At 42.3% G+C, this 27,268-nt stretch overlaps 1 protein-coding gene across 1 annotated transcript; it reads left to right on the top strand.

Annotated features, from left to right (window-relative positions):
• The first annotated feature begins 379 nt into the window (after nucleotides 1-379).
• kcnk1b (potassium channel, subfamily K, member 1b) lies at nucleotides 380-20,115 on the top strand. Its single transcript, XM_084321494.1, has 3 exons — nucleotides 380-928; nucleotides 11,723-12,118; nucleotides 17,421-20,115. The coding sequence occupies exons 1-3, from the start codon at nucleotides 583-585 to the stop codon at nucleotides 17,678-17,680; spliced, it is 1,002 nt and encodes a 333-aa protein (XP_084177620.1). The 5' UTR covers nucleotides 380-582; the 3' UTR covers nucleotides 17,681-20,115.
• The last annotated feature ends 7,153 nt before the right edge of the window (nucleotides 20,116-27,268 follow it).

Raw genomic sequence — 27,268 nt, 5'->3', positions numbered from 1 at the left:
GGACTCTTTATACTCTCACGTGCTCCAGTCCACACGCATGCGCATACACATTGCGCACTCCAACACATAGCGAGAGAGCCCCCCCCCCCCCCATCTGCAATACTTGTCCAGACCACGAAGCCCCGCCTCCAACCCGTCCAGCCTGGCTCTGCGGCTCTGCAGATACCCCCTACTCCGAAAGTCCGCCTCAAACCGAGTACAAGCCCCGAAGCCCCGCCCAGACGTTGGGCTTGCGGCTCTGCAGATATCCCCGTTACCGTATTGCTTTCGACGGTAGACTGGTTTCTCTACGCTCCCACCTGGGAGGTGAGTGTGACGTCACACAGGGCGCTTCCTCCTCCTCCTCTCGAACGCCACATCACTGCCACAGCGGGTTCGGTGAAGGAGAGACGATCGGAACAAAAAAAACGTCTACCGGTCCGGACTCTTTTGAGACCACTCTTTAGTGAGATATTTCGGTGGTGCTGTATTCTTCCAGCACTAGTCTAGGAGGCGGTAGCCAATAGTTAATGATCATCATCACACTCAAATAGGAATCAGTAGGCTGCTATACCGTTGCCTTGGGTTGGGGAGAAAGAGACAATGCTTCAGTCTTTAACCTGTGTGCGGCTGATCCAGACTCACAAATCGACGTGGTATTTTTTATTTCTAGTCTTGGGATATTGTCTGTATCTCATCTTCGGCGCCGTTGTCTTCTCCTCGGTGGAGCTGCCTTACGAAGACCTCCTGCGCCAGGAGCTGCGGAGCATCAAGAAGCAGTTCCTCGAGGAGAACAAATGTCTGTCCGAGGAGCGTCTGGAGACGTTCTTGGCGAAATCCCTCCAGGCCAGTAACTACGGGGTGTCCATTCTCAACAACGCGTCGGCGAATTGGAACTGGGACTTCACATCGGCGCTGTTTTTCGCCAGCACCGTGTTGACCACCACAGGTGAGTCTCTGTTGTTGTTGTCAGGGCGACAGCCAGCCACCATTATCAGCAGGGCTCCGGCTGGATCACTGGGTGAAAGGATATAACGTGATGCTGACAGTCATCATGTCTGGGTTTCTTTCAGCCATATACACCGATCCGTCTGTTTAGACTATAGCCTTTAAGCCTACATGTTGTTGCCTGCATTGTTTGTATTTGGTTGGACTTGTGTGGGTCTCCAATTGAGGCCATTTTCAACATTCAACTCAACCCAAATGTAACACTACACCACCACCAACCCGTGACTCTATGGTTGGTTACCTGAGCTGAGCACTTCACTGTGTCTAGGTTTATAGCCTATATATTCCTACATTAGGCTTTCCTAACAGCCCACATCTGAAAATAATAAACCATATATATGCAATCACTCAAACCAGATTTTGGGCTGTTTAATATGTGGGAATGCATTGGATCGTCATGCATGATATTCAGTTATCACAGTGAATGTTGTGTCTATCTAGGACAGTTGTATCCTTATCTCACATTGTGCAAAAGCTCAAAGAACTTTAGTCCCATTATAAGGCAGCAGTTTATCAGCAGGGTTTCAACATAGACTACATGTTAAAAGAGTTCCTTGTTCCTTGTTAAAACTCAAACAGGCCTATATTATTGACACAATGGGGCCAGCCAGCCATATGGTGAGACCCTGACCCATTGTCTGATGCATTTTTCACTCTGGGGCTCCATTATATTGCAATTAACATATTCATAGTATTTGATCGCAGACCTCTTGGTCACAAACAGGTGATTATCGTTAAATGACAAGTGACTTAGAGTAGACGACATGCAGAGTACAGCAACTTGCAATGGGCCTGTTCTACAAGATATACTACACCACTAAGATACCCATGTACATGTCGAGATACTTCCCGAAGGTCAGTGAATACCACGACCACAACACCAGAGGGAGTTCCACAAATCATGTCCAACCCAGATTAGTCTAAAACAAGGGACTAAACACGCTTAGCAAAAATGCCACAACAATGTGGAACGCCCTACCCACAGCCGTAAAATAATATGAATCCCTACTACCCTCCTTCAAAACCGCTCTAAAAAAGCACCTACGGGAGGCCGCAATTTGAAACTGGCCCCGGTAAATGTCCAACCCCCCCCCCCCCCCCCCCCCCCCCCAATGTACAGTTTCCTCCCAGCCCCCCAAATGTATATTCTCTTTTAGAAACTCTGTCTGTAAATAAACAGTACTGTATATTTGTATATATCTTGTATGTCATAAATGTCTGGATGTAACAATACTGTATCTGTATGTCATAAATGTTATGAATTGAAAATGGGGGACCCTGATGTAAACAAGACAAGTCTTTCTCTGGTCTGCATTCCCTTAACAATTGTGTGTATTGAGCCGTACTGTATTGTACCCATTCTGCAATCTGTTAATACAATTTTCAATCAATGAATCAATCAATGACAACATGGCCTATGAGCTGTGGCACTGTGCCATGCTGTATGGAAGAGCATGTCATGAGAATACTATGAACAGCAAAGCCAAACACCTTTGATAACCCAAACACCTGACATTTTCTCTGTCTATTACCATCATCACCACAGACACACGACTACAAGATAGAATTGAAACCGGGGTAGTCATCCATTCATTCATCTAATCTATGCTGAAATCTGGACATGCATTGATTAAATGATGATGATGATGATGATGATGATGATGATGATAATCATTATTATTTGTGTAGTAGTAGTATTGATAGTAATGTATCTATTAACTTATTAATAGGCCCTATACAAATCAAAGTTTCTCATTTGCATGTCCTTGATAGAGGCCACTGGCATTTTTAACACTCTTGTTAGGTGCACTTGACTAGAAGGTGTCAGATTCTCTCTTTACAGCAATTTCACCGTCACACGAATGTGTCATAATATGTCAAAAACACAAACATGTGCTCTTTTAGGCCAGGGGTTCCCAAACTTTTCAGGCCGGGATCCAGAAAATAAGGCGTCAGAGAGCCGCGGCCCAATGCACATCGTCAGGCTTTTTATTTTTTTGCCAGGCGACCAATTTTTTAAGCCAAATATCACTTCAATCCTATTAAGTTAGTTCAAGTTAGTTATTCATTTATATGTGCTATTTATGAGAGGGCTAACTTGTTGCAAAATAATAATGATAATAATAATAGCCTCATTAAAAATACTATTGTTGCTTCGGTTGTTTTCAGCATTTTATGTGCATAATCTGTTATTTAGTTTGAAATGTTCGTTGAAATAAGTAGATTTTTCGTTTTTGTTTATTTATTAAGTTAATATAAAACCATATAGTCACATTTTAGAATACAATAGAATATAATTTTAGAATACAACTAGAAACACTGTCCTGGCCTGCTTCTAAGTTCAGTGGCCTGACAAAAAAAAAAAAAATGATTTTTTTATTTAATTTTTAATTTTTTGGAAATCATCTCGCGGCCCTCCCGTGGCTGCTTGCGGCCCACCTTTGGGTCGCGACCCCGACTTTGGGAACCACTGTTTTAGGCGACTGCAGTGCAGACAAAACGAGTGCCACTATTTCCCTAAGGAAAAGTTTCAGTGCTGCACAGCAAGAAGGTCCTGGTTTTCGATGGAGGCCTTTCTGTGCGTAGTTTGTAAGGTCTCCCCGTGTTTGCGTGGGTTTCCTCCGGGTACATACTCCTCCCTGGCCACCGCCCTTGACCAAGGCATTGGCATTACAACTGGAGTTGGTCCCTAGGCACCAGACTGTGGCTGCCCACTGCTTCTAAATAGTTAGGATGGGTTAAATGCAGAAGACACGTTTCATGGTAAAGTAGGTAAATGGTTAAATACACGTTCCATGGTAGGTAAATCGTTAGGATGGGTTAAATGCACATGGCAAATAAAAGCTTCTCCTTTCCCTTTCCTTCCTGGTTGTAAATGTGTGTGCATGTGAAGCAGAGCGTTGCCGAAAAATAGCATGCACACTCGCTCAATAAATGTTGCCTGGTTGAATAAATAAAGATTAAATTTTTTTATATAATATAATACAATGAACAATGATAATAATAATAAAGTATGATTTATGTGCATGCAGATATTCCTCTCATGCAAGATGTACAGATCTGTCCAGACTGTTTGCCTTTGTTACTGTTTATATGTCAACATAAGATTAGTTTGCCTGCCCTAGTTCAAGGCTAGTTTCAATTCCCGGCGGCGGTGGTTTCGTTAGTAGTCTCCTACTGGTTGGTTGGGGCGTCTGTTCAGCAGGGAGATCTGGGGTAGATAGTGTGAACTAGGGTTGCCGTGGTGATGTGGAATTGTCCATGATTAATAAACTCATGACAACACCACGATTAATAAACTCATGACAACACCAGTGACACCGAACGCTCAATATCTGTAGAGCACTTACTTTGAACTTGAATGTTATGCGGCTACATTGATCCACTGTGTCTTGTCTGTCTGTTTTTAATTTATTTTCAATGAGGAGTATCTATTTGTTGGACAGAGAGAGTTGAGGTTAGGTTGTAATTAAAAAATAAACCAACAGACTGTACCTTCCATCAAGTTTCTATCCATTCATTGACGGATCAATGTAGCTGCAGACTTTCTTTCTTTCTTTCTTTCTTTCTTTCTTTCTTTCTTTCTTTCTTTCTTTCTTTCTTTCTTTCTTTCTTTCTTTCTTTCTTTCTTTCTTTCTTTCTTTCTTTCTTTCTTTCTTTCTTTCTTTCTTTCTTTCTTTCTTTCTTCAACATTAAAAGATCACAAAACAGTAAATCAAACAATCCCCATCAGAAAAAAAAAACACTGGATGTGTTCGATAATAGGCCATACGGTGAAGCCTGAAAAGTGTCTAGAAAATGATTTTCGTTCCCACGTCTGGGAACTACATTCTGAATGCATTTTTCCATAGACAATACCATCATGGACATCATAATCCATGATGCTCCCAGTGGGGGGACTCAATGCAATAGTATCCAGCTGCATGCCCGAGGGCCAAAGGGCTTACTCACCATTGTGTGCTTTACCAAATGGTATGATGGACCTCTCTGTACGTACGGAGAAAATCCCACATGTTTGTTTTTATATATAAGGCCATCCTGGGGAAGCTTCCCCTATATCTTTCCAACCTAATTAGCTTTGCCTCGAGCAGCTACCATACCAGGTCCACAAGATGGCTACTTTTAAAAAACCCGAGAATAAACACTGAACTAGGAAGAACAGCTTTTTCAAGCTTCGCACCTTGGGCATGGAATGGGCTACAGGACCATATCCACTTAGATACCCTGGTCTCTCTCTGCAAATTTAAATCTGTATTACATAACTTCCTACAAGAAGAATGTTGCTGCTTTCTGTAGTCGGATCCCAACTGCAAAACTGCAAAATGACTGTATTACCCTGTATTTTACTGCCGTACACTTTTACTATTATGTAGACTATTCTGTTTTGTGTTTTTGTGTTTACATGTGATGTATTGTATATTGTGTATGCACTTTTATTATGTTCTTGTGTGATGTATCGCACATGTTATTGCTGTCTGATATATTGCAAATGTTATTGCTGTCATCTTGGCCAGGTCTCCCTTGCAAAAGAAATCTTGTATCTCAATGGGACTTCCTGGTTAAATAAAGAATAAAAAATAAGAAATAACGATTAAAACCTGACTATACTCGTGATTGGCACTGAAGCGATGGCGAGTTAACCCGACTATCATCGTGATTGGCACGGAATGGGTTAATTTGGAATAATGTCAAAAAATTTACAAATCAATAAGTTACTCATTAATATTTTTATTTTCCATTTAAAAACAAAATAGAATGCAAAAATACAATACCTATACCTACTGTATAACCCTAATCCCCTCACCATATACATCCCAACCCAGTCCACACCCTCATCCACCACCACACTTCCCAGGCAACACTGATGTTAATATCCGCAACACTGATGTTAATCATCCTCACCACTATCATCTGAGTCATCATCCCACGTATCCTCAGTTTCCTTAAAAACATTTGCACAGTTTTGGCATTGACATAGTACATGGCAGTTTTGCAGACACCACGATTAATAAACTCATGACAACACCAGTGACACCGAACGCTCAATATCTGTAGAGCACTTACTTTGAACTTGAATGTTATGCGGCTACATTGATCCACTGTGTCTTGTCTGTCTGTCTGTTTTTAATTTATTTTCAATGAGGAGTATCTATTTGTTGGACAGAGAGAGTTGAGGTTAGGTTGTAATTAAAAAATAAACCAACAGACTGTACCTTCCATCAAGTTTCACTTTCTATCCATTCATTGACGGATCAATGTAGCTGCAGACTTTCTTTCTTTCTTTCTTTCTTTCTTTCTTTCTTTCTTTCTTTCTTTCTTTCTTTCTTTCTTTCTCTTTCTTCATCTTCCTGCCTCACATTTGCCTTGTTTGCAACTGCAGTGGACTACTGAAACACACTATCAGGGGCCGGATGAAGGGGGCCCCTTCATCCGACCAGGTCACTGTTAACTCCCCTTCCTCGACGTGCCACCCATTGCCAACGGATGTAGGGGCACACATTGCAGCTTTCAATTAATGTCTCATTATAGCTGCTTGGTAATTTGCCATTTTGCAGTGTTGGTACAAGGCGTCACTTGTCGGGGGCATAGAGAGTTCTGGCAAAGCCGATGACGCCATGCAGAATGCTTTGTATCTTGCATCATTCACATTCTTAGCTGATGGCTTGCCATACAGGTGGCACACATATTTGCTAAGACCATCCAAGGTAGACTGGTCTAGGGTAAAACTGCTACCCAGTTCTGTAAATGCAGTCAGGTACTCATTTTTCTCACAAGCAACAGCAAATGTTTTCCTCTTGCCCTTGCCATGAAAGGCACTTGTAGAGTCACAACCCCAATAGATCCCAATAAGTGCTGAACACACATTGGTGCCAAGGGCTGATGACACCTAAGCCTACAGTAGCTACACTAATATAAAAAATAGACTATTTGATGCTGTGCTGAGAGACAGTTTAGCTGTGTTTTTATAGTTTACATAACTAGCATTCTAGTTTTCTTCAGATACTGTATGCCAGCTCCCCCCTCCCCCAGGGGTGCATGCTAGCTCTATTGTCCTAGTGTGTGTGGGGGGGGAAGGAAGAGGTGAGGGTAACACAAACATTGGTTCTGAAAGCTAACATACTTTTTTTTTTATCCACCTTTTCTCCCATTTTCTACATTTTTCTCCCATCCCAATTTCGTATCATCCAATTCAACCCTCCCCTGTCACGAACGCTGTTTCTTGCCTCCCACAAGCCGGCTGCAATGTGGACTAAGTCATACATAGCACAAGTCCCCTCCGGTACTTGAGGTAACAGCAGTCGCATCTTTTCACCTGCGCAGCTCGATCTCTCAGTGGCGAGGAGTAACGCGTGGGAGGCTCACGCTGCCCCCCGACACTTCCTGATTCTACTGCGCAGGCGCACCAACCGACCTGTAGGAGTCGCTGTCCACAACGCCCGATCCCCACCCATCAGTTTCCCACCCCCTAATACGGCCAATGTGTATTAGTATGAACGACCAGCTAAACTGAAAGCAATGTGGAGCGCTGAAGTTTAAACCTTTTTAAAGGCAGAGTTAGCTAGGGCTGTCTTAAATACGTCAAAGCTTTGTTCGATGGGCATGGGATTCGAATATGAAAATAAAATTTAATTATATAAAAAAAAATTAATGTGATTTTTTATTTATTTTTTGCAAAATCAACTCTGCCTCACAACAAGCAATGCTGTTTGTTATTTAAGATGAGGTCGGACTCGGCACTGACAGATGTGTTCATTGTGCTGCTTTTATAAAGCCTCAAATGACGGCTTACAATATTTCATGAAAGCAAGTGTTTTGTTTGTCTAAGATTTTAAAAGGTTTAAACTTTACAGCATTGACAAAGTTGACCAAAGTGCTGTACAAGTCCCACAACATAAAAAAAAAATCTCGGCCCCGAAGCTTCAAATTCCAAAAAAAAATGTAAGGTCAGCCCTTGGGATGGGAGAAAAATGTAGAAAATGGGAGAAAAAGTGGATCAAAAAAAAAAAGTTTAAACTTTACCTGACAAAGTTGAACAAAGTGCTGTAGTGCTTACAAGTCCCACAACATAATTTTTTTTATATATTTTTTTAATTATTACCTTTTTTTATTTCGAAGCTTCGAATTAAAATCTCGGCCCGAAGCTTCGAATTCCAAAAGAAAAAATCGAAGGTCAGCCCTACCTAGCTATCTATCTATTCTTGATTGATTGATTGATTGAAAAGTTTATTAACAAATTGCAGAATGGGTACAGTACAGTACAGCTCAATACATACAATTGTTAAGGGGATGCAGACCAGAGAAAGACTTTCGTCTTGTTTACATCAGGGTCCCCCATTTTCAATTCATCATTTGACGTAGAAACTGTACATTGGAGGAGGTTGGGTGGGCGGGGTGTGGTTGGGTCGGTGGGTGGGGGCTGTACATTGGAGGTGGGGGGGGGGACACTGTACACTGTACATTGGAATACTGACAATGCCATACTTGGTAATTTACTGTACAACTGGGTTAGGACATTTGTAGGGGCCAGTTTCGAATTGCAGTCTCCCGTAGGTGTTTTTTTAGAGTGTTTTTGAAAGTGGGTAGTGATTCACATTCCTTTACAGCTTTGGGTAGGGCGTTCCACATTGATGTGGCATAATTGCGAAACGTGTTTAGTCCCTTGTTTGAGCCGATTCTGGGTTTAACATGATTTGTGGAGCTCCCTCTGGTGTTGTGATCGTGGTATTCACTGACCTTTGGGAAGTATTTTGACATGTACATGGGTACTTTGGTTGCGTAGTGTATCTTGTAGACCAGGCCCATTGCAAGTTGCTGTACTCTGTCGTCTACTCTAAGCCATCCTAGGTTGTCAAAGTGGGCAGGGGTGAGGTGGGTTCTAGGAGTCAGGTCAAGCAGTAGTCTGACTAGCTTGTTTTGAGATTGTAATTTGTTTTTTAGTGCCTTTGAGGTGCTTTGGTACCATGAGGTGCAAGCATAGTCGTAGTACCCTTGAATGAGTGCTCCTGCAAGAGTCTTCAGGGTATTCTTGTTTACCAGAGAGGAGATCCGGTACAAGAATCTTCAGCTCTCTCGCTGTCCTTCTCTCCATTCATCTAACCTTACAGGGATGAAAACTTGTCTTGTTATGATGTTTTGATGTTACCTAGCGAGCGCTAACGTTAGGTAAGCTAGCTAATGTTGATATAACCTAAACTATGTACTAGCTACACAGGGATGTATACATTATGTAGCCTAAGGAGTGTTAACGTTAGATAGCTGGCTAATGTTGATATTGTAGTGCCGAAGGATATGAGTCTGAGGCGGGGTCTCAAAAGAGAATTCTGAAAATGTATTGTGCATCGAAAATCACAACAACAGTATATTAGGAAATGGCTAGGAGTTACTCAGTGTCCCATACAGTGGCATTGTATGGGAAAGGCATTCCCTAGCTACCAGTAAATAGTCTAACAGAGGATTTTGGGCAAAGGTCAGAGTAGTTGCTATCGGGGAGCAAAGTTACAGTAGTTAGTAACTTTAACTAGAAGGAGGAAATGAAACCCAAGACAGGCAGTACAGGAAGCAGAGGCAGGTCTGGTAAGGTGCAACAAGGCCGTGGGGGCTTAGGGCTCAGCTCGGGGAAACCAGTATGGAGCGAAGCGGGTCCCACAGAAAGGAGGAAGCTGGTAGTGGAGCCGGTATGTCGACAAGAGGAAGTAGTGAGTTGTATGGGCTGTGGCCCAGGCTAAGCAGGAACCGTGGATTAACTGGCAAAGTGTACAGAAGAGGAAGCGTAGCTATTTATGATGTGCTGCCATCACCACAGAACCTAAAAAGACTATTTATGATGTGCTGCCATCACCACAGAACCTAAAACAACCTGTAGATGGGGAATCGCTGTGTCCCCTGTGTTTAGAGACGGCAACTTTGAGGCATTTTCTGTCCGGCTGCAAGACTAGTCTTTCTCAGGGTCGGTATACATGGAGACACAACCAGGTTTTGAAGAGCAGGAATTGAAAGCGGAAGTACGGGTGAATTCAGGATGTAATCGGGTAGAGAGTGCAGCCATTCAATTTGTCTGTGAGGGAGAGAAATGTAAAGGAGGTAGGTATTTTTTGGCAGGCATGAGTCGGGCCCCTAAAGGGAGCTAATGATTGGGAGGGAGATGGTAGATTTGGCGGGAAAACTTGTTGTTCCATGAGAGATAGTTGGCACTAACTTGAGGCCTGGCCTAGGTGTATGGTCTGCAAGTCAGCAGATAGTTTATTTTATAGAATTGGTGGTGCCCTGGAAAAATTCAGTGGAGTGAAAGGAAAAAGCTTAAATGCAGATTTGGCAGCAGAAACTGAGATGAGAGGATGGAAAGCTAGGGCTTGTCTGGTTGAAGTGGGATGCAGAGGGTTTATGACATGGTCGACTACATCATTATTGGGAGAGTTGGGGATTAATGGGCAGAGTTTGCAAAGGCAGTAAAGGGGATGTCCGAAGAAGCGTTGAAAGGAAGTCAGTGGATTTGGTTGAGGAGAAATAATGTCAGCCCGATGGCTAAAGCAAACTAAGGGTAATAATATTCATTTTCTTCTCTGTTGTTGCTGTTTCATGTGTGATATTGTTATTAGGAATAGTTGTTTCTAGTTTTTGATAGGATAGGATAACACAAGGCTGTCCTTTGTCGAGCCTTCCAGAGGTGTCCTGGGCCTAACTTGACGAAACACCAGTGTTCGGGAGGTGCTACCTGGTGGTAGGAACAGCCTCCCCCTCAGCGTACGGACCGCCCAGACCGTGCAGGCTTTTAAATCACTTTTAAAAACCTACCTGTTCTCCTTGGCCTTCCCCCCCACTTAATCACTACTAGACCCCTGGCCCTTCGATCCTCTTTGTTTTACTGTGCCCTACCTGTTTTTATTACTTTCATTGCTTTACTATGTTTTTAATCTTATATCCTGCATCATATTATTTTGTTTTTATTACTTTCATTGCTTTACTATGTTTTTAATCTTATATCTTGCATCACATTATTTTGTTTTTATCAACCTGCCCGTGAAGCACTTTGGTGCCAGCTGCCGCTGCCTGGAAATGTGCTATATAAATAAAATTGACTTGACTTGACTTGGTATGCTGGCTCTCACTACAAATCTATCTACATGTTGGGTTGTGGTGGCCATTAGGGGCCATGTGGTAGTGTATGTAGCATTGGCATTGCCAGGAGGTCTGTTGAAGTTGGCAATGCTGTTTGGGGGCTGTTATGTAATACATTTCTAGTATGTAATTCCATACTATAATTATTTATAAACATGTTAGCACTTGGGTTTCTTCATTGAGCACTTATCCTCATCATTAGGGCACAGGTATCTTGTGTTTAATTTGAAATAAATTGGATCATAAAACATCACAATTCATGTCCAACAACCTTGGTTGGATTCAGTTCACTGCAAAGCATGACTGCATATTCGATCAGACTTAATTGCACATGTTTGTTCCCTTGCTGATATGTGTAGGCTATTATTGAAAAGTAACAACAATCATTCATATTGAGAAATACACATGTAATAAGAAATAAAGATGACACAAAGCTCTGTCTGTTGTGGCTGCATTATTACTGTTTTTATTTGCTGCCATATTCTACTGGACTGTTTATTGGGAGGACCGCTGTTTAACCTCCCTGCATTCATACTGAGCACCCAGAAAACCCAACTCGTTCATTAATCATTTATGTTGTTTATAAACAACTTTTATTTTTCCATTTGTGCTCATGCAGGATACGGCCACACAGCACCGCTGTCGGACGGGGGCAAGGCCTTCTGCATCATCTACTCTGTGATCGGCATCCCCTTCACTCTCCTCTTCCTCACCGCCGTGGTGCAGAGGATCATGGTCTTCAGCACGCGGCGGCCCGTGGCGTACGTCAGCAGGCGCTGGGGTCTGTCCAAGCCGCTGGTGGGTGTGGCACACGCCTCCCTCCTGGCCATGTTGGCCGTCTCCTTCTTCTTCCTGGTCCCCGCCGCCATCTTCTCGGCCCTCGAGGAGAACTGGAACTTCCTGGAATCGTTCTACTTCTGCTTCATCTCCCTCAGCACCATCGGCCTGGGCGACTACGTCCCCGGAGAGGCGGTCAACCAGAAGTTCAGAGAGGTGTATAAAGTGGCCATCACCGGTGAGTAAGGGGGGGCTGAGGAGAGAGAGAGAGGCAGAGAGAGAGGGAGGGAGGCAGAGAGAGAGAGAGAGGGAGAGAGTCACACACACACAAGAAAACAAATGTTTGAGGTGTTACTACTCAAAGTAACTCCTTCGTAGTAAAACATAAAATTATTATTATAAACCAATAAATCGGTAAAAAAAGGAAATTAACTCAGAAGTTTTCTCTGAGCAGCGCTCATGTGATTTCTTTCTCTGTAATTCTGCCTCTTCCTCTCTACAATACAGTTTTAATCACTAGCAGTATGTTATAGTGTTATAGCTCCCCCTAGTGACCATTTGTGGAATCACCAGAATGAACTGGCACAAACATTTTATGGCCTCATTATATCAAGTTCAAGTTTCAAGTTTCTTTATTAGTTGTCATACAGAAATACAGAATACTTTTATATGAAATGCTTTTTTCTGTTCTATATAGCCAGAGCCCCATTCATTGTCTATGGAGCAGCCCCAGCATTTACATCCCAGTGACATTACAGATTGGAGGGTTCTCTCTCTGATTTCTAGCTTTAGGAGAGAGTGGTGCGTGTTGACAAATACTGACTGAGCTGTCCTGGGGCACAGGAAGAACACGTGGGAATTCTTAAAATGGGTGGTATTCCCCTTTAAATGTGTCTGTGTTAATCAAGGATGCTGCCAACTCATGGAACACATCCTTAAATAGTTGTGCACATTATTATAATTTGTCTGGTGTTAATAAATGAAGTGGCGACCCAACACGGTGGAGGCTGTACGTTATAGTACACACACACACACACACACACACACACACACACACACACACACACACACACACACACACACACACACACACACACACACACACACACACACAGGCACACACACACACACACACACACACACACACACACACACACACACACACACACACACACAGCTCCAGACGTCATGCGACTAGTGTCTCCCATACTAACCTAACAAGTTCCTCTCTGTGGAAACTGCACTTAAAATGAATGTGTCAGTAGCTATATTTATTGTATGAGATCAGCTCTTAGGTGCTTAGACATTATGACCAACTGTTAATCAATGGCTGCCTGTGACACACTACCACACCCACATGCGTGCACGCACACACACACAGTCACACACACACACACACACACACACACACACACACACGCACACACCTCTCTCCTAGGGTTGCCGCGGTGATGTGGAATTTCCCATGAAACTCATGACAACGCTAGTATTACTGGTGACATCACCGGATATTTTACTAATTGACGCTCAATATCTTTAGAGAGCTTACTTTGATATTTAAAGGGGCACTTTACCAAAAAAAACAATGCTGATTTATTTTGCACATAATCCCACGCACATCCAAAAACTCTAAATTAGTTTGAATATGGCCACCAGTGATGTCATCGAGGACATTGACTCCTTTTGTGTTAATTACAGCTCCATGAAATGATGTAGATAAAAATAGCAAAAATAGCAATACCTTGTCTTATAGCGGACTGCTACCAGATAATTTAATTGAGGTGTAATTAACACAACTAATAATTGTTTAATTGTTAAACTGTAATCAAACAATAGATAAACAATAATATTGTAATTTTATGCCACTGATATAATTATATTTATAACGTGAGCATCTCACTTTATTTTGCCCACCAAAGTTGGCATTTCTGGGCTCTAGATTGCAAGCAAAATGGCTGCAGTTCATATTTGGTGGCACTTGTGCGAGTGGGGGTGAAATCGAATGGTTAATTAAAACAAAGACGCAGTCCTCTAATCTATTTTAAGTAGTGCTGTCAAACGATTAAAATATTTAACTCGATTAATCGCATGATTGTCCATAGTTAACTTGCGATTAATCGCAAATTAATCGCATTTTTTTTAATTTTTTTACCTTAAACAGATATTTTTCAAGTTCCAAGTTTTAATACTCTTTATCAACATGCGAGTCAACAAATGCTTGCTTTATGCAGCCATTTAACACAAAAGGATGACCCTCATGCATTGCAAATTTGCATCAAATTCAAAACAGAGTGATGCACAAAATAACTTAAAAGAAAATAATAATTTGAATAAAGTGTGCATGAAATAATAGGGGGAAAAAAACGTTAGGAACTTGTTACATTCACACACACAAGGGCTGATTAATCACACACCCCCCTCTCTCTCACACACACACTCTCCCAGCTCTCTTTCTCTCTTGCCCCTTCCTCATCTCTCTCACCCCCCTCTCTCTCTATATCTCACACACACACACACACACACACAACACACACACACACACACACACACACACACACACACACACACACACACACACACACACACACACACACACACACACACACACACACACACACACACACTTCAGAAACAAACATAGTATCAATGAGAGCATCAATAATACACCTGAGTGAAGTCTAGTTAAAAAAAAAAGTTTTTTTTTATTTTATTTTTTTAGTTAATCTTGAGTTAAAAAAATTAGTGGCATTAATAGAATCGGGAGTTAACGCGTTAATATCGCGTTAACATTGACAGCCTTAATTTTAAGATTATATATTGACATCTTACACTGGTATCACTCATCGTTCTATTAGTTGAGCATATCAGTCTAACTACAGCCTGTAATAATGTTCCGTGCCTCCCTGACTGGAATAGGCAACTGGTGACTTTGCATAGTCTAAAAGGAAACATTGTGGATCAGAGCTGAAACGGCTCATTCATTGTGGAGACTGTTGCCTATTCAACCCATTAAAGCAAGCAAGTGCCAAAATTAAGCTGATTCTTTTCAAAAGCAAAACAAGGGGAGAAGGGTGCGGGTAATGACACATGAATTTTTTCTCCTGTCTCCTCCCCTCCTGACTCATCAGTCTGATCATGTGTGACCCAAAACACTGAGCCCCTCTCATTGGATGTGTGACCCAAAACACTGAGCCCCTCCTGACTGATGTGTGACCCAAAACACTGAGCCCCTCCTGACTGATGTGTGACCCAAAACACTGAGCCCCTCCTGACTGATGTGTGACCCAAAACACTGAGCCCCTCCTGACTGATGTGTGACCCAAAACACTGAGCCCCTCCTGACTGATGTGTGACCCAAAACACTGAGCCCCTCCTGACTGATGTGTGACCCAAAACACTGAGCCCCTCCTGACTGATGTGTGACCCAAAACACTGAGCCCCTCCTGACTCATCAGTCTGATGTGTGACCCAAAACACTGAGCCCCTCCTGACTGATGTGTGACCCAAAACACTGAGCCCCTCCTGACTCATCAGTCTGATGTGTGACCCAAAACACTGAGCCCCTCCTGACTCATTGAGTCTGATGTGTGACCCAAAACACTGAGCCCCTCCTGACTCATTGATGAGTCTGATCATGTGTGACCCAAAACACTGAGCCCCTCCTGACTCATCAGTCTGATGTGTGACCCAAAACACTGAGCCCCTCCTGACTCATTGAGTCTGATGTGTGACCCAAAACACTGAGCCCCTCCTGACTCATTGATGAGTCTGATCATGTGTGACCCAAAACACTGAGCCCCTCCTGACTCATCAGTCTGATGTGTGACCCAAAACACTGAGCCCCTCCTGACTCATTGAGTCTGATGTGTGACCCAGATGTTTTGCTTTTAACTTCTGTGGATGAAGTTAAAAGTGTGGATGTATATCAGAGAGATGTTTTGCTTTTGACACGTTCCCTCCCCTCTTCTGCAAAACCATGGGAGACATGTAGATGCTTCAATGTCGGTGAGCTCACCTTTTTCAAATGTGACATTTGGTAGACAGGTTTTTTTTTTTTTTTTTTTTTTACTTTCCATTTAGATGAGTCGGGGACCAGGGTATTTCAATAATTTATTTAAAATTTGATCAGTTCAGGAAGGGTACTGTCTTCAGAATTTGAATACTGGAAAACCTTTATCATGGCAAGGTGTCTCTTTAATTGATTGAATTAAAAGTATATTGACCAGAGCCTTGCCATGACATTACAGTAGTATGGGTGGCCCTTGTAGAAATAGAACCCCTAACCCTGGCAGTGTTAGTGCCTTGCTCTACCCATTTTGCTACCCCAGGAATGGAACTCCTAACCTTGGCAGTGTTAGTGCCTTTCTCTACCCATTGAGCTACCTGGGAATGGAACTCCTAACCTTGGCAGTGTTAGTGCCTTTCTCTACCCATTGAGCTACCTGGGAATGGAACTCCTAACCCTGGCAGTGTTGCTTGCCAAGTAATGCCAGATTTCACCTCTAGTTCCCTGTTTATGTTCAACATATCAACACGGGGTACATTCACATACTGTACGTACACACAAGAGTTTATATGCAATTTAGAACTCATTTAAATTTTAAATAAGTCTTTCTCTGGTCTGCATCCCCTTAACAATTGTGTGTATTGAGCCTTACTGTATTGTACCCATTCTGCAATCTGTTAATAAAATGTTCAATCAATCAAATTAACAGATTGTAGAATGGGTAGAATACAGTACGGCTCAATACACACAATTGTTAAGCGGATGCAGACCAGAGAAAGACTTTCGTCTTGTTTACACCAGGGTCTCCCATTTTCAATTCATAATGAATTGTAAGTAGGGTGCAACTAGCACCGTGCAATCCATTCTTTGTGGATCTAGCCCTAAGTTTTAGTCTTTGTATGCTCATTCAGTCAACTAGAGAATAAAAATGTATTTAAAAAAGTAAATAAAAAATTATCCAAAGCGCTTTATAATTTGTTCCTCACCCATTCATTCACACAGCGATGGCGGAGGCAACCATGCAAGGTGCCGCCAACCTGCTCATCGGGAGCCGTTAGCAATCCGATTACCAGACAATCGCTCTCCTGAGCCACTGTCGCCCCATGAAAACATCTCTCTATTCCTACGTTGTTATTATTTCCCATCTCTCTCATCGTGCAACAAGGCAGGTAGTGCGGTAACGCTACCCCCACACTGCCAGCACTGGCCACACAGGGAAATAACTAACACCCCCTGCCTTTGGGACCACATGTAGCCCCTGCTGGCTTGGGATCACATCCCACCAGAAGCCGCTTCTCTCCTGCATGTCTCCTCCTCAATTGTTTCACGATGAAGAAAAAATAATAGGCCACTCTCCTTAGAGAGAGAGAGAGAGAGGGACCGTTTTCAGATTGTGATATCGATAAACCCACTAGATCTATACTGTATTCCTTATTATAAATTAATTGAGTGTGTATTTCAATTGGAAAACATGTAGTAATAATAATAAACGCCCTCTCCCTCTCCCTCTCTGTGTGTCGTCTGTCTGCTGCAGTCTACCTGATCCTGGGCCTGGTCGTCATGCTGGTGGTGCTGGAGACCTTCTGCGAGCTGCAGCAGCTGAAGCAGCTGAGGAAGATGTTCTACCTGAAGAAGGAGAAGCCCCAGGACCGCCTGGCCATCCTGGAGCACGACCACCTCTCCTTCACCGCCGTGTCCGACCGCGCCACCAGCCTGTGTGAGGACAAGGCACAGCACTTTGTCGGAGTGTCCGCCCTGACCTCGGCCGGTGGGGACGGCCCCATGATCCAGTAGAACAAAACAAAGAGAGAGATAGATAGAGAGAGATAGAGAGAGAGCGAGGAAAGGGTGGTGGACGGCTCATTTTCTTTTAGATGCGAAGCACCTCTATGACCGGCAATGTCTCTCGCCCGCTCACTCACCCGCTCGCTCACTCACTCTGCCTCTAGTGGCGGCTCGAGGGCATTGCACTTGGTGTAAGACGAGTTTGCGTCGCATCTATGACACTGTGTCCTCCTTTTTAAAGGATAAAAGATGAGGAAACCAAGGCGGTAATACTCAGACGGGTCTTAATGTCACAATACTCAGAAGACGGGTGTTAATTAAGACGGGTGTTAATATCATAGTATCAGAATACTCAGAAGTGTGTCAGTGTAATGATGACACTCAGAAAAGGTAGTCGTAGTCTCTATGGTTGAGTAGATCCTAAGCCTTGAGTGTTCCCCAAAAGCTTCTCTCCGTAGTCCGTATATTCACTAAAAGAAAAGTTGCTGGTTAGAATACATGATCTGAAAATGATCCGGAAGGGTCAGTGAAAAGCGTTCTCCATTTACTGAAATGAACATGATGGTTATTGTTGTATCGTGCCGTGCAGCATTAGATGTAGTCTCTACTAACTAAGGCATAGCGGTTCATAACACAAACGGCATCTGTTGTAGTTCAGATCTTTGGGGACCCTATGGTGTTGATCGGTAGAATCCTTTCTCGCCCCAGTCCACGCTGTTCCTCAAGCTCCGGCTAGTTGGTCACAGGCCAATGCCAAGTGGATGGGGTCGAGGTCCTGTCGGTACACGCCGACTGAGGCTCACTGGAATGTACTCCACAACACAAAGTAGATTACAGTGGGGGCTTCAGTCAGCTTGTACAGACGGGAGCCCGACCCCACTGACTCTGCATTGGTCTGTGGCTAACTCTCCAGAGCTAGTATGAGAAACAGCATGGATTGTGCTGAGAGAGGATTCTGCAGATCAACATCCTCATTGGTGAGTAAGAAATGGGGTTAGGTTTCCAAAAATCTGAATGATCCCTTTATGTTATTTAAGTTATATGATGTACAGAGGTCAGAATGCGGACTGTGTAGCTCTTCTTGTACGAATTTTAGGGTAACTTCTGTAGGTCATTGGTCTCAGAAAGATGGCTGTCATATTGTGTAATGCTATATTATACATCCAAACGTAGTATATAACTAGGCCTATTTAAGAGATATTTAATGAATGGAATGTACATATTGAGGTAAATGGTGTAGCGCCTTCAGAATTATTGAATTATTGGCACAGCATTATGGGAGTCGATCATTCTGGAGGGCCCTGTAGCTATGACATTTCATAACAACAACACACTTGTTTGGTGGTTTATGGTGTAATACATCAACAGGTTGCAGTGATAGTCTGCAGTCATTAATATGCTTTGAAAAAGCACTGTGATTTATTGATTTGACCTGAAAGGGACATTTGTGTGTGCTAGACTGTATGAATAGTGAAGTTAGTATCCTAACTCAAAGAGGGAAGAAGCGAGAGGCTGGCCCCTTGCAATGTATTGTCACCAAGGAAGACCTACAGGTTCATTGTACAGGTTTGGCGCCATGGCAGAAAAATATAAGACCGAAACCAATTGTTTTGGATTTTATTGGACTAAAAGGCATGGCTCCGCGAAACGTTATGGCTAACGAAAATAAAACACAATACATTTTTTAATATATATTGTCATTGTTTTAACGGATGACTTTGAAATTGTTTGACAATTTATCTTGATATGGCTACACATACAAGACAAGGATGTATATTTAAAACGTGAATTGAAACATATTTTTTTATGTATTTAAGGAAGACATCTATTTATAAAGATGCCATGAGGGATGTTTACAATTTTGTGCTCTTAATTAATGCAGATAAAAAGTTACACCAAGAAAATCTAATTGAGGGAAACTTCTTTTTTAAATTTGTTTTACTCTACATCAGGGAATATGATGTTTCCATTTTTGGAATTAGAAGCTTGTGCATATATTTGCAAGTATGTTTGTATTATTCTACACTCCTATGTAGCTTTCAATAAATCTTTATTTTGTATAGCAAATGTTTCTCAAAAAGGTAGTGCTTCTATTATGTTCCTTTTTGGGGCAAAGTGGCCAATACTGTACAATATTGTATTATATTTTGATTGTAGCAGACAGTGTCTTATTTGTTGATGACAGTAGTACAGTAAAGTAGACTCCATAGCAAAGGTAAAGGTATGTGTTGTATGTTTCTAGGATGTTGAAGGGATGGCTAGCCTTTCCATTAGAAGCCTGTCGGATTAACCCTTTCAGGTGTGAGCTCACATACTGTATGATGTCATACAACAGCTATTGGTCACAGACTGGTAGAAAACATAAAAAAAATTACTTTAATGGTGAATTTGAGAGTTATTTCAGTATATCTAATAAACACTTCACAAATCACATTATTCCCCAATCAAAACTGAGCTCTACAATATTTATAGATTATAGAAATAACTACTTTATTGTGGATTTTCCTTTTAACCACATGAGGGAAACTAAATATTTAGTTTTGAAACTCTTCAAAACTAAAACAATGGTGCAAGTCATCATTAGTCATAGGCGGTGAATAGTGATTGGTTGATTGATCTTTATTTATCTTGAACCAACACACATAACTATCATAACAAATTGATAAAAGCAAAAACAACCCCAAACTTAACCCCATTGCAGTAGTCGAGGGAGGCGAGACGTGACTGTTGATTGGACGAGGAGTTGGGTGGCTTCTTTTGTCAGCAAGGGGCGGATCCTTCTGCCGTTGCTCAGGAGGAACATTCCATGCAGGGCAGGGATACAAACTGGTCAGACTACTGCTTGACCTTACTCCAGGGGTGGGCAATTAATTTTTACAAGGGGCCACATGAGAAACCTGAACTGTGTTGGAGGGCCGAACCAATGATAACTTGAACTTAATTCTGCTCAATATTCATTATCTCCCATTGTAAAAATTTACCGCGGGCCGGACACGGACGCCCAAAGGGCCGGAAGTGGCCCGTGGGCCGTAATTGCCCAGGTCTGCCTTACTCTTATAACCCACCTCACCCCTGCCCACTTTGACAACCTAGGATGGCTTAGAGTAGACGACAGAGTACAGCAACTTGCAATGGGCCTGGTCTACAAGATACACTACATGACTAAAGTACCCATGTACATGTCAAAATACTTCCCAAAGGTCAGTGAATACCACGATCACAACACCAGAGGGAGCTCTACAAATCATGTCAAACCCAGATTCGGCTCAAACAAGGGACTAAACACGTTTCGCAACTATGCCACATCAATGTGGAACGCCCTACCCACAGCTGTAAAGGAATGTGAATCACTACCCACTTTCAAAACCACTCTCAAAGAGCACCTACAGGAGACTGCAATTCGAAACTGGCCCCTGTAAATGTCTAAACCCAACCCGCTCCAATGTACAGTAAATGTCCTAACCCAATAATACACGAGACCCTCTTCTTGGGACCAAGTAAGGTTTAGTCGATATTCCAATGTACAGTTTTCCTTGTACAGTTTCCCCCATCCACCCACCCAACCTCCTCCAATGTAGTTTCTACGTCAAATGTATATACTCTTTTTTTTAGACTCTTTTTGTATCACAAACAGTACTGTATTTGTAAATCTGGTATGTCATAAATGTATAGATGTAGCAGTACTGTCTATCTGTATGTCATGTATGTCATATATGTTATGATTAATTGGGGGACCCTGATGTAAACAAGACGAAAGTCTTTCTCTGGTCTGCATCCCCTTAACAATTGTGTGTATTGAGCTGTACTGTATTGTACCCATTCTGCAATCTGTTAATAAAGTTTTCAATCAATCAATCAATCAATCATACACGGCACACTGAGGCCTACAACAAACTGACCGGCTCTTCCTTTATTCATTATGTTGATTGTACTGTAGCACTATTTACTCTGTCCATTCTATTGCATAATTTTACTATCTATTCTATTCTACTATTCTATTATTGCACTGTATTATTTTATTCTGTCTATAACTTTTTATTGCAGGTTCAAAACTGTCAGGTATTAAACTGTTTGGGTATCAAACAAGAGACTGTCAGGCGTTAAAACTGTGTAGGACCCAGGCCTAGAACTGCACCCTGAGAGAGGGAACTGCACCCTGAGTGGGAGGTTCAAAGGGTCAAAGTGGGTATAAAACAGGAGGTAAGACTGTCAAGTTTTAAACTGTGGATACCAAACAGAGAAGGTAAAGACGACTTTGAACTGTTGAACAGTAATCCAGAACTATTTTTATTGCACTGTAGAAATTATTTTTTTTAGCATGGAATAGCGCACAAACTAAAGTATGTAGAAATGAACTGGTTAGTCAGTCTTGGACTATAAACAATGCCTGTCAAATGAGCCATACTATTGTCTCCATAGCTATAATACAGAACACACGATGGGTCCGCAAACATCGCTAAAATGGTCAATAATGCTGGCGCCATTGAGTAAAGATGGGAAAAGAGCGTGGCGGTCAATGAGTTAACCGGGACGGGGTTGAATGTGAACTAGATGAGGGACGGACCGACGGATGTGAGTTTGTTTCTTCTCTGGTGTGAATCCTCACGTGTCTCTTTATATATGCCTTCTAACTAAATTCTTTCCCACAAACTTCACAACTAAATGTTTTTTCCCCAGTATGGCTTCCGATATGTACTTTTAAGTCACAGTTTGCAACAAATCTTTTAGGACACAGTGTGCAACTATAGGGCTTTTCCCCAGTATGACTTCTCATATGTACTTTTAGGTGACATTTTGCACTAAATCTTTTAGGACACAGTGTGCAACTATATAATAACTTTATGGGTTTTTCCCCAGTATGGCATCTTATATGTACTTTCAGGTGACATTTTACACTAAATCTTTGAAGGCACAGTGTGCAACTATAGGGCTTTTCCCCAGTATGGCATCTTATATGTACTTTTAGGGAATATTTTTCACTAAATCTTTGAAGGCACAGTGTGCAACTATAGGGCTTTTCCCCAGTATGGCATCTTATATGTACTTTTAGGGAATATTTTTCACTAAATCTTTTATCACACAGTGTGCAACTATAGGGCTTTTCCCCAGTATGGCTTCTCATGTGTCTATTCAGGTCTCCCTGTGTAATATATATTTTAGGACACAGTGTGCAACTATAGGGCTTTTCCCCAGTATGGCTTCTCATAATGTGCTTCCAAGAGTGTAACGGCAGTAAATGTCTTGCCACAAACAGTACATGTCCTGTGAGTTTGAAGGTGAAGTTTCAAGCTCTCTGTGGGTTCTAAATGTTTTCCACACAAACCACAGTCACTAGAATGGGCTTTAATAAGATGGAGCATTAAAGCTTTCCTATTAGGAAAACATTTCTCACACACTTTACAGCTCCAGGTCTCACATGGTATTTGGTTTGATCATTTCACCTCATGGGATGAAACCACAGAGCTCTTGAACTGGTTGCTGTTAGACAAACTCTGTCCTTTGTTTTTCTGTGTCTTCTTTGATGTCAGTGAGTTTAAACCAGGATGAGGTTCACTATAGTCTCCAGCCAATCATCATCACTGTCATCAGTATCAGTTCCAGAACACTCAGTCCCTGGTGAACCCCAGAAGTGGCCGGCTTAAAGTCGTCATGTATGCAGATGACTGCCGTTAGCTCTCATTCTCTTCCTCTCTCTCAAACTCTCTCAGGACACACACTAGATATGCGTGCATACAGTAGTACACACTCAGTCGCCCAGCAGTGCATTAGTGAAAAACACTTAACTCAGTGATAGCTGTTGAGGGAGAGGAGAGCGTGATTACTCATTAACTTTTCCCACGCAGATGTCCCCCAGGGGAGTGGAACCAGCAACCTCGCCTCTTTAACCTTCAGGCTGCCACTACACTCCCCCCCCCCCCCCCCCCCACAGACAGACACACACACACACACACACACACGCACGCACACTGTGTTTTCATGATTTGTGGGGACACATTCATTCCCTTTACACCTAACCCAGGCCATAACCATGACAGCTGTATGCCTAACCCTAACCCGTATGCTAACCCTAACCATAACCGTAACCCCTAACCCTAAAATGGGGTTAAGAATTGTGGGGACCAGCCAATGTCACCACATGGTCAAAAGAAAATCTTGTTTTCATCACTTGCGGGACAACAAACAACACGCACGCACGCACGCACACACACACACACACACACACACACACACACACACACACACACACACACACACACACACACACACACACACAGACATCAACATCAACACACATCTGCATAGTGGCTGTCGGTCAGGAGTGTTTTGGGGCAGAAAAAACAAACCCTGAAGGCTTGTCGTCTCTCTCTGCTGCAGTGACATGAAGCACCAACACCAGTGTCATTAATATTGCCTTTTGAACTCCCTGCAGCGTTCTGGTCCACACAGACAGATACCTGGAGCAGAGCAGAGGAGATAAAAGGAGCAACAGCCTCGCCTTAGAGACCTGTCACTCAAATGCTTTGTACCTCCGTGCTACAAGGGGCGAGTCCTCCGTATGCCATGTAATTTACAGTAGAGGGAGTTGTAACCACAGAACCATGAAAGAGACTTCTTCCATTTGACTGTCTATGTGTTGTAACCTACCATATGTCACTTTAGGAGAGGTTCAGGATTTCTATGTATTTTCTATATGTTTTATTGTGTCATACCTTTTTCTATATTGCAATATACAGTAGGGCTTATTTCTCATTTCCATATCAAGATTTGGAATATATATACCCCCCCCCTTTTTTTAATGTTTTTTTTTCCAAAAATGTATTTAACTAAATACATAAAAAATAATATAAAAAGGAAATAGAGAAAGCAGTGAATACCCACAGATAGGACAAATACAGTATATGTCACGGATGTTGCACAGAATAGAGAAGGGAAAAGATTGTGAATCTTCCATTTAAACATATTGAATCATTATACTGTGGCGTAATAGGCGTATACATTTGTACATTTATCTCTTTTTCTCTATCTACACTACAGCATACTGTACTCATGTCACATTAAATGTAAATGTACTCAAGGATCAAAAGTAAAAGTATGTATTCAATGTCCTAATTTCAGTACGACAAAAGTATTCCCTTTGATGCATTAGCCTAAAAAAAGTTTGTATTCTATTTAGGGTTATTCTGTTTAGGGTTGACTTCATCTAAAGTAGAGTCATCTTTACCAAGTGATGGGCATGTATTGTATGCAAAGCCAAACCTTGGTAGTAGGTGTTACATAAAAAATATAATGGAGTAGTAACCATCTAACCGGTTAACCCTTTGCAGCGTGGCAGTGAAAGGGTTAACCTTCTGTAGTATGGTAGTGAAAGTGTTAACCCTTTGTAGTGTGGCAGTGAAAGGGTTAACCTTCTGTAGTGTGGTAGTGAAAGCGTTAACCCTTTGTAGTGTGGCAGTGAAAGGGTTAATATGCACAGGCAATATATATCCGCTTGACCACTAATGTCTTCACGCTGTCTGCAGGCTAATGATGACAGCTGCAGCAGCTTGTTGTACATGCTGCTGAAGAGTGGCAGATCACACACGCACGGACGCACACACACGCACTCCCAACAAAGCCTGTGGGAATATTTTATGATAACCTAGATCTGCTTTCATTTCAACTGGCTCGTCAGGCCTCAGAAGTGGGTCACACACGAGCAACAACAAGGAATACAGGATGTCGTTGAGAGTATTTGATATAGTGGGTCATCAGCTCACATGTGCAAGGTACGTTTTTGGGTGCTATTGCAAAAATAGAACCAGTTTCTGAGCCCTTAGCATAATATTAACAAAACGATATAAAGAAAACGTTTTATCCAAAGTGCCTTATAGTACAGTAACATTAGTGTATATGTTTCTAGCAAGAACACTGCGATCATCAGCTGCTGGACTACTGGAGGCTCCCAGAAGCAGTCAAAAGAGGATAGGTAATGCAGCCTTTATCAACTATGCCCCAAAACTATGGAACAAACTACCCCAAAACATCAGGGAAGCCAACTCGCTAGACATCTTTAAAAGACAGCTTAAAACCTATCTCTTTGCTCAGGCATTTCACTGATAGATATCTGCTACCACCTAGTGGCAAGAGGAAACATCAGGGATATCCTGACACAACTTGTATTTACCTGCACTATTCTTACCCTGCCTACTCTTATACACTGCCTATCAAATTCATGTGTCGGTTATTGCACTTTTTACTTCTTACTGATGACTATTTTTAAACTGAATCATTTTAAACTATTTTTTATTATTTGCTAGATCCAAATGTGAAACAATGTGATTATTTGTATTACTGAATAGAGAGCCTATTAGGATGCTAGATCCTAATGTGAAACACTGTGATTTACCATACCTTGCTATGCTCGCTCATGCCTGTATTTTTTATGTCCGTTCTATTTTATAATTTTTAGACTATTTTTAAACTGAATCATTTTAAACTATTTTTATTATTTGTGTTACTGAAAACTGTAAGCGAGAGCCTATTGGGATGCTAGATCCTAATGTGAAACACTGTGATTTGCCGTACCTTGCTACCGGTCTATCTTTTTTATGCCCGCTTATGCCTGTATTTTTTACTGTTGTGAAGCACTTTGAACTGCAACCTCTGTATGTGCTATACAAATACAGTTTATTATTATTATGGGGAACCCCAGTGTGGATGAACCACTAACCCAGGCAGTGTTAGTATTGGAGGCAGCAGGTGGAGGCAGTAGAAGTCTGACGTTTAGGGCGCCTGTGGCCGCCAGGGAATCCCGGGAGGAGGAAGTGAATGAATAACATTGTCCCTCTTTCGTCTACACCCACCGGTGAAGAGTCCCCGAGTAACGCACCCAACCCGGGCCCAGCCTCTCCCGTGGATCTGCTCAAGAGCCAATGACAGAAAACGGATAAATGGCTCTGAGAGCAGGGGGGTTAGGCTGGGGTTGAACCTGAGGTGGGTTCAAGCTGATTGGCACCCACCCCACAGTGCAGCTTTCTGGTGGCAGAGAGCGCCTCTATTTATAACCTGAGACAGACATAGGGGACTGTGGGACTGCAGAAGGCCTTGAGCACAATCCCCCCCCCCCCCCCCCCCCAACACCTACTCCTCCATGGCTCATGGACAGAATAGAAGAATAGCCCCCTATAGGTTGAATGGGTTTCCAATCAGTTTTTAGTTATTGTGGGGTATACAATTTTAGCGATAGGTTAGTCTTATAATGTTTTAAATGTATGAGTGTTGTGTTATTGTCGTGTTTTTGTTGTGGCCTAACAGCCCTGGGACCATAACGGAAATAAGGGTTTTACTCTTTCTCATGTTATCCTTTGGATCCTTGTTGTGTGTTTTTAATCCATCAATAAAATCAATCAAAACAACTCCCAGTTGCCACTGTAGCTTACAGGGATTGTTGTATTGACACTGTGTGGTCGGTGGTGGTACTTAATTTAGAGCTACAGTGTGTGTGTTGTTGTTCTATTTGTGCATCTGATGTCAAGCCAATGCATTTTCCTCCACACCTTTAGGTAATAGAGAAATGCCTCATGTAGGTATATCGTCTGTTGTGATGACTTCGCCAAA

The sequence above is a fragment of the Notolepis coatsorum genome (assembly GCF_963971535.1).
Source record: "Notolepis coatsorum genome assembly, chromosome: 9".
Classification (NCBI taxonomy): Eukaryota; Metazoa; Chordata; class Actinopteri; order Aulopiformes; family Paralepididae; genus Notolepis; species Notolepis coatsorum.
Note: the sequence above shows the minus strand (reverse complement) of the source record. Positions and strands in the feature narration are given on the sequence as shown.